The sequence below is a fragment of the Syngnathus scovelli genome, chromosome 6, assembly GCF_024217435.2.
Source record: "Syngnathus scovelli strain Florida chromosome 6, RoL_Ssco_1.2, whole genome shotgun sequence".
In the NCBI taxonomy this organism is placed as follows: Eukaryota; Metazoa; Chordata; class Actinopteri; order Syngnathiformes; family Syngnathidae; genus Syngnathus; species Syngnathus scovelli.
The window spans coordinates 14,929,899-14,938,144 of NC_090852.1; the positions used below are offsets into that span (position 1 = coordinate 14,929,899).

Consider the following 8,246-nt stretch of genomic DNA (forward strand, 5'->3'; position numbering starts at 1 on the left):
ACTCATGACTTCTCGCGTTGGACATTCTGTACCCCCCCCCCCCCAACCTCCCTTGACGCGATAAAACACGACCAACTGCATTTTTAAAACAATAAATACATACACAAGCACACATTTTGCTGAAACGCAAATTTTGATTTATGTTGACAACAATCTCCAAGTGCCAGTGCGTGCAATGATAATATTACAACATTGTTCGTTTTTCATTTTGCAAATAAATAGATGGAAAAAAAAAAACAAGAATAAAGTGCCTACTCAAGTCTTTGCTCCTCAGTGAACAAATTAGTCAGTTCTTAAATAACAATTTCATAAATACAACTACAAAATAGCACATATATTTAGAAAAATAACTTTTATCGAGAAGTATCCAAGTAGGGGAATAAAAAAACTTGCAATAAAGGTCCGACTGTCAAGTGAAATCCTCAGACTCTGGTTGCGTGGCGTTAAGGAGATTCTCAAATATTTTTATGGCTTCCTGGAGTTCCTCCGTTGTCAGGCCGGTTAATTCGGGCAGCTCGTCGGGAAGCAACCTCATCCTCGTCCGGCCCGCCTCCAATTGGCTGCGGCGCGGGGCGGTATGGATGCCCCGGAGCCTCAACTGCAGCCAGTCGCGGCGCTCTTGCACCTCCCTGTGCTCCCCGAGGTTATGCATGAGCTGGACCTCACTTATTGTCCTTTTCCTGGACAACATGTATATTGTATTTTGAGTACGAATACATTTAGAAACGGGGCAATTAAAGCTACTACCACTTACCTGAGGGGGCGCCCTTCGGTGACAACGAGGAGGTGCAAAACGCACAGTGAGATGAAGAGGGCTTGCCACTGAAAACTTCTCATGATGAACTATAACTTGATGACCTGTTAAAAAGGAAGATCATGTTAAAAATCACAAATCAACACACACAAATGCATGTCACTGTATGTAATATTATAAACAGTACATGAAAATGACTGACTGATTGGGTCTGAAGTTTAGAAAAATGCTGATATTGCAAATTCCCATTTCTTAGATAGAATGAGTTCAACATACCTGATGTGGCCTATCCTGAGTCTTCAATGTATTAGGCGAGTACAATCATAGTTCAATTCTAGTTGGGTTGATGCTGGCTATCACTTGATGAAATAAGCTCTGGACTGGAGTTGCTTTTATAGCCAGTTGGGCCAGCCATTGATGACTTGTCGTCATTAGCGCTGATGATGTCACACCACTGGTGGTGGCTGGAGAGGAATGACAACACCTCCTTTTCGCTTTGGACTTCTTTCACCTTCCTCATACCAAACCCAAATACCACTCCACACACCAAAGACACAAACTCTTGAGGACCAAAATTCCAATCTTTTATAGCAATGCATGCATTTGAGAGGCAAACATCCAACTTAACTTGTAACGATACTGTGTGATGTTTTTTCATGTATTAATCATGCATTTTATTTTGTCACACAAATTCTTAAACTTCTGCAATACTGTTAAAATTGTTTCTTTTTCTCCCACGTGGTCTTGCCATTTCAATTTGTTCACATCTGACCTTTTTATCTGACTCTTAACCTTCCGCACAACAATAGTTGCCACAATTGGATAGATTTATGACTGCCGTTGACCATTTGCAAGTCTCCTTGGTTACATTGAGTCTTTACTCAAGAATTAGCATTGTTTAAAGAGTGTGCTTCCCAAAAAAGGAGCTTTTACACTGATCTGACGTCAGAGAATATCTTCTGAATGAAAGAGTATAGAGCTGTTTGCTGGTGGCGTCAGTCGGTAATCCTGTAGATCTTTATAAACGGTGATAAGTGTGTCCATGTGTGTGTGTGCGTGTGTGTGTTTGTGTGTATCGTGTAACTGATTCAGATAGTTTTATCTCTTGTTGAAAAGAGCTAACATTTAAGTTATTTTCACATTTCAAATCTCTCATCACATATTTTATTGGCAACACAAAACATATTCCACTGCATTATTATCATTTTCTCGCCAAATTAAAATCAAGTTTACTTTTTATACTCAATAACTAAAGTCAAACATGATACATCTCAACATAATCGTTATGATATTAATGCTAAATAGTTTTATGTTAATGGTTTTAAATAACCTCACCGTCCAAAGATATTTGCACTCAAAATTTTGCCACGTAATAAGAATAATACTACACTTTATTTAGGGTTATGAAAGATAGAATGAATCATTGTAAATAAAGTATTGTTTTATGCTTTTTGTATTAATAGATCTATTTTTTTTTTAATACCAGGAATATGTCCATCGGGGTTTTGTGCTCAGGTGTCACTGCACTCTGTTTTCAGCAAGTATCTCAAGGATGACAGATGTGCTTAGAAAAAGTGAAGGAAGCCCACCAGGGTATGAGTTTTTTCAAATTAGTCGAAGCAGTGAGAGATAATGTCATGACACAAAGGTTGTGTTAACACGTGGCCCGTATATCTGTTTTTTTTGTAAAAATGGATTATAATAATTTGTATCACATTATAAAATGAACATCAAATTGATTGGTGAATTAATTAATTAATCTTGTGATTTGCAGGATTTACGATTTAAGTTGAAGGGTCATATTTAACGGTGAGTGAGTTCATGAGCATCACAGGGGTTTAATTACTCCCGCTTTTCCTGGAACAGCACTGGCTTGCCCTTCTTCTAAAGGCAACCCCCTGTTGATTCACTTGACACCAGACACCACATAAGAGAGGCTAAATTTCTCACCTCACCAGAAATAGACTGGAATTTGCATTTTAATTGTATTCCTTTGTTTTTAATTATTTTTTTCTAACATCAATTTAAAAACATACAATCTATGATCCCATTTTAAGGGGAGAACATGTCTCCTGTTTAATTGGAGGCATAAAGGACTGAGTCTTTCAACTGTCCAAGCAAATACACACTTGAAAAAGTAATCCACTGTTTACTTATGTTCAAACTTCCAGGGTTATATCGAGATCAAATGCTTTCTGCTTTTATATCATCATCTTTTTTGACTATCACATTTATTGTTACGCCCTGATTGTGCATATCACAAGATCATCAAAGGATGATTTTGACAAATTATTTTACAAAACATATGAGCAAAAATCAGCAGACAGAAAGTGAATGAGAGAGAGAGAGAGAGAGAGAGAGAGAGAGAGAGAGAGAGAGAGAGAGAGAGAGAGAGAGAGAGAGAGAGAGAGAGAGAGAGGCCTCTTTGGTATGTCATTGCTGCATTCTTGGAGTGCACGAAATGTACAACCCAAAGCACACCTAAACAAAGCACAACATTTTTCTGAGCTCGGCACATACTGCCAAAACTTAAATGATGAAAAATGTACAATACCTCTTCTCTCTTTAATCCCAGTAGCATTTAATGGGCATTCTTCTTCACGAATCTCACAAAACATGGCCCTTATTTGCAAACCTTGACAATTATTTTCAATTTTCAATTTGGTGGGATAACTTGATGACTTTGATCATGATTTACCTCTGTGATTTTACCATAAATGCACACTATACATCACTGCCACCTACCCTAGCTGCTTGAAATTACAACTATTGGTGGAATAATTAATCATACTTGTGTGCAGATTTCCACAAGTTGCAAGACAAGAAGCAACACATACTGTTGAAAATTGGACAAACCAAGCAGATTAAAAAGGGTAAATTACCTTACGTTCATGAATGCAACACCAGATAGCAGCATCGACGGTGCCTATTGATGTTGACTTCAATTTTACTTTCTGCGAAATATTCAGGTATAGTAGTCATTTTGACACCCTTAAACATTATAACATGGACAAATGATGCTAGTAAAACGAATGCGTTGCAGAAGAGTAATAGAAACATCTCGAAAACCGTTTACCAGGGAAACGTGACCCTCTTTTACGTACAGTATTGCGTTGACTAACCTGCGTGGAGTTCTCGTTTTTTTTTTGTTTTAAGTTTTTAAATTAAACAGCGTGCAGAATCATTCCCCGAAAGTTCGCTGCAGTTTACTAATTTTATGCTTTCGTTTCCTTTTAAGTAGACTCATTATTGCTACCCGTGGTTAACCTCTTCTTAATGCATTTATTGTACTGTTAAGCGATATTAAACATTAACATGATGCAACTTAACTTGTTGCTGTATCATTCAGTGCTTCAACAAATTGATAGTAATATTCTTTAATGATTATGTTGTAGCCTCTGTTCTTGTTCAAATCAATGAACTTGGGTTTTCCTTTCTGTTTTATAGAGCCATGTCGAATGAGATTGACTGCTTTTGGGAGTCCTTGCTTTCACCTGGGAGAATGAAACGGGAAACAAAGGACAAAACTGGGTCAGAAAGAAAAAACGACATACCCTTAAACTCAAATGGCATCATCCCGAAGAAAAAGCAATCCAAGAAAGAGAAGAAAAAGAAGAAGAAAAAGAAACCGGATTTAAAAAGTATATTTGACAGCAGCGATGCTACAGTGACAACAGAATCGAAATCTGTCATGTCTCAACTGAGAAGTAGCAGCACTATTAAGAAGGAGAAGTCTCATCACACAATTCAGGACACCAAGAAAAAAGGCCAAAGAAAAAAGAAAGTGGCGTTCGATTTGTCACATGACTCCGCTTGTGTCAAATGTCCCAATTTTGCTTCTATACATCCCAAGTTCCCAAAAGAGTGTACAGAGTTTAAGAAAGCCGCTGAAACAGATTGTGAGAAGGCTCCTCTTGTGAGCGAAACAGCTCAGCATCAGTCTCAACTTCAAGATAACAACATCCAGTGGGAGGAAAGCAACAGCCAGGACTTGTTTATCACCCAAAAGATCTTCAGATCATCCTCCTCAGACACCAGTGGGGAAGACAGCTACAAAGCTGCCACGACAACTTCGCCGCAACAAACCCAGATATCAGACAAATATTTGGACCAGATAAAATACCTTGACAAGGATTCTTGTCAGCTTTCAAGAAAAAAGAAACGACAAAAGACAGCAAAGAAGACTGCGGAGAAGGACAGATCACACAGTCGAAAAAAGAACTATTCATTCCAAAACAAACCAGCGAACCCCATCGGGGCCGAGGCGCCCTTGTGCCCTCTTTATTCAAAGCCTGATGTGATGACTCTCCACATGGACAAGATGGCCGTAGCAGATAGGTCACCACCAAAGGTTGCAAAGTCAAAGCAGTATCACCACAAGGAAATTCAGCAGGCTTTTTCACACGCTCTCGACATACCCCTCAAACCCACGGCCTGCACCGCCACTCAGACAGAAAACTTCTTCACTGCCGAACTCTCTTCCTATTTCGCTTTCTCCACAAAGCGAAGACTGGCGGGTGTCTCTGATGTCGAGAATCCTTTGGATCTGAGCTTGCCTCAAAGAGCTAGGAAAGACCTCTGGAGGTGGGCCTCAAGGGAAGTCAAAGAGAATGAGAAATGGGGTGAGAATAAACTGTCCGCCAAAGGGCTCAACGTGCCTTCATCCTGTTGTTCAGCCATGAAAGACCTGGAGGTGAAGGAAGGGGTTGTTGTTAATGAGAAGAGGGAAGGAGAGACCACACAGAGTCCCCTGACGGAGTCGGAGCCCAAGTCCGGCGACACGACAACATCCAGCGATTGCAATGAGCTGCCAGGCCAAAGCAAAAAGGTTGACCTGAACCAGGTGATTACAACCTACATTCTCATCCCCGACATTCAGGCTCATATTCTGTACATAGCATTTCCTCCATTTAAATACTACACCTTAGGTTTATCATCAATCCAGAATTTACAATAATGCCTTGTTTGCTTTGCCAGGTAAGGCCAGTGCAGATGAGGCTGAACGAGTCATTCTTCTTCAAGACCAAAGGAGACGGATATTCACCCAGACCCGAGTCACCTCTGATGAAACTTTCTCAGAGCAGAGCAAGTGAGAAAGACATAAAAGGCAAGAAGACACGTTGAGGTTAATCAGAAATTCACATAAAATCAACTGCCATAATTTGTTTACTACACTTGACCTTTCAGAAAACAGAATTTGTTGTTTGGGTTGAACTGAAATTGTTTTTTCTACTTCTGGAAATGATTGAATAACAGGCAAGAGTATCGGCTGAAGTTTGCAAGTCATCTTAAAGGAAAGTTTACTCATTGATTGTTGAAAGTTAAAATGTGATGTTATTGGTACAGTTTATTGCATTAAGAGAATACGTCATCTTTACTGTAAGTAACATTCTGACCTGAATTTTCTACTAGTGATTTGCATTTCGAAAATACAAATAAAACCAAGGGCAAACAAGGGGCAGCGTGTCACTAATTTATACAACATTGTTAAACACCACATCAAAATTTAATTGTGCCTGAAGAGCTTAATTCCTATCCAGCTCCACAGGTGGAAGAAGACGTAGACAGGGATGGTGATGGGCAGCAGGAGACTGTAGAAGCACAAGTTGTTGCTACTCGTGCAGCCATGAGGAAAGTTTTCATCCACTGCGGCAGAGTAGAATAAACCAAAGAGGGACACGATGGGAACCAAGCCTACCATCATAGACAAGGAAAACATGCTTGCAATTGTGTGAACCTCTACCAATAAAGTTTAGTTGAGGATGCAAAGTGAACAATTCTATTCTTGGGCAGATGGGTTTGAGTCTTTCTGTAGAAGTCTGGCTTCCTGGGGGATCATGTTAGGGATTCCGTCGACGATAGGATAAGCGATGCCGAGCTCGTCGTTGATGAGCTCGTTGGTTGTGACTTCAAACCTGCAGAGCAGACCAAAGTCACCCGTGACTCACAATGAAACTGCCTTTGTAATGGGAATGCTGTAGTAACACAGTCAATATCGTCCGTATTAAAACTGACATAAATTGCATTACGAGCCATAAACCGAATAATTAAAGTAGCAAACTGACAATTTTACCTGAGTGGCTTCTTGGACAGTGGACACACTAAGAACTCTAGCAGCGATGTGTCAAACGCCTGCTTCGTTTCGTCCTTCACATCCGTAAAGCTCCTCACCGACGTAAAAACAGATACAGCTGCCTGAATGGATGCCTTGTATCTTACATTAGTATGAACTAAGGACGATTCGGTCAAAAATCTGCTCAAAACATTGCGCAACATGTCCACAATAAAGCGAAAGATATTCCCCTAATGACTTCCGGTAAACCCTTTGAGTGCACCTCAAATAAAAGTCCCCCGCCTGTTGGGACTCAGCCTTTTAAGTTCCGCGCAATTATTTAAAAAATGTGTGTGATTGTAGTTCAAATAATACATTATTTACTATTTACTCGTTAGATTTTTTTAAAAATGGTTTCGGCCTGATGATCATCATCGATGATTTGATTCACAACTGATTGTACTTAAAGAGCTTCCACATTTGTCCATGTAGTGGCAGCATTGTTCTGCAGTGCAAAGATGTACTTTCCCCCATATTGTAGCATGAGTCAAACTTGGCATTCAGTGTCACTACGGCACCCTAATTGATGACCTCGACTTCCCGATAATATTTATTTACTGTCACACAATCACCAGCCTTTGCAGCAGAAGATATCTAGACTGGCCAACACATCATCCAAAACAGTGTTGACAGTAAGCAAACCAAGGTCATGTGCATCAACACTATAATCAGTGATACATTGCAGAATGTGCAGAATGCCATGCTTTTAAGGATCAAATATTATTGTCGCATGAATGATTTATTTAGATAAATCACACACGCTTCAAAACGAACAATTCATTGTCTGAAGTGATACTTTATTTAAATTTATTTAAATATCTCTTCATTGAATATTGACGAGTGTGTCTGTGACACACACAAATATTATTTGCTTTGAGACTCATACACAGTACTTGCAACTAGTTGTTCTTTTTAGCTGCACAGCACAATAATAAATCTTACCCCCAGCAAAAGGTAATGCAAGAATTTTTATGTAGCATGCTGCAGTCAGGGACAGTTCCTTGTGCTGGTTGTTTACTTGTGAGCTGTATCAATCAGCTGTGTGGAGTGCTGGGCTGAAATTACTCTGACACAGAAGAAAGATGTACACAAACAGCACACATGACTGAGTGGTTTAGGGTTGGCCCTTATTGATGTGTCACTGAAAAAAAATGGTGCTTGTGGACCAACACACCAAACTTTTGCAGTATATGAACAGAACATAATGCTGTTATCATTTGAGTTGTATATTCATATCACCCATCAAGACTAAATAGTTAGGTTTATAAAACCAACATGATTTTACTGCAATACAATAAAGTGTTCTGCAGGTTTTACATTGTGGTGAAATGGAATTAATTCGGTTTCAGGTGAGGAATAGTCTACAATTGGATGGCGACA

At 39.5% G+C, this 8,246-nt stretch overlaps 3 protein-coding genes across 3 annotated transcripts; 1 reads left to right on the forward strand and 2 right to left on the reverse strand.

Annotated features, from left to right (window-relative positions):
• Positions 1–409: 409 nt before the first annotated feature.
• Positions 410–837, reverse strand: pth1a (parathyroid hormone 1a). The gene is made up of 2 exons (XM_049723354.2): positions 755–837; positions 410–680 (listed from the first exon to the last, which is right to left on the reverse strand). Exons 1-2 carry the CDS (start codon positions 835–837, stop codon positions 410–412), a joined length of 354 nt encoding a protein of 117 aa, XP_049579311.1.
• Positions 838–3,604: 2,767 nt separating this feature from the next.
• On the forward strand, positions 3,605–6,209 carry LOC125970751 (uncharacterized). Its single transcript, XM_049723353.1, has 3 exons — positions 3,605–3,723; positions 4,202–5,597; positions 5,732–6,209. Exons 1-3 carry the CDS (start codon positions 3,650–3,652, stop codon positions 5,876–5,878), a joined length of 1,617 nt encoding a protein of 538 aa, XP_049579310.1. The 5' UTR covers positions 3,605–3,649; the 3' UTR covers positions 5,879–6,209.
• LOC125970754 (phosphatidylinositol N-acetylglucosaminyltransferase subunit Y) lies at positions 6,084–6,630 on the reverse strand. Its single transcript, XM_049723357.2, has one exon. The coding sequence runs from the start codon at positions 6,471–6,473 to the stop codon at positions 6,261–6,263; it is 213 nt and encodes a 70-aa protein (XP_049579314.1). The 5' UTR covers positions 6,474–6,630; the 3' UTR covers positions 6,084–6,260.
• Positions 6,631–8,246: the final 1,616 nt, after the last annotated feature.

What these genes read in the sequence shown, in the direction of transcription:
- pth1a (XM_049723354.2), bottom strand. Translation starts at nt 837, where the DNA reads ATGAGAAGTTTTCAGTGGCAAGCCCTCTTCATCTCACTGTGCGTTTTG. An exon ending in ACCGAAGGGCGCCCCCTCAG is followed by an intron (nt 681 to 754) that starts GTAAGTGGTAGT and finishes CATGTTGTCCAG; the next exon opens with GAAAAGGACAATAAGTGAGG.
- LOC125970751 (XM_049723353.1), top strand. Translation starts at nt 3,650, where the DNA reads ATGCAACACCAGATAGCAGCATCGACGGTGCCTATTGATGTTGACTTC. An exon ending in ACTTTCTGCGAAATATTCAG is followed by an intron (nt 3,724 to 4,201) that starts GTATAGTAGTCA and finishes TCTGTTTTATAG; the next exon opens with AGCCATGTCGAATGAGATTG. An exon ending in AAAAGGTTGACCTGAACCAG is followed by an intron (nt 5,598 to 5,731) that starts GTGATTACAACC and finishes TTGCTTTGCCAG; the next exon opens with GTAAGGCCAGTGCAGATGAG.
- LOC125970754 (XM_049723357.2), bottom strand. Translation starts at nt 6,473, where the DNA reads ATGTTTTCCTTGTCTATGATGGTAGGCTTGGTTCCCATCGTGTCCCTC.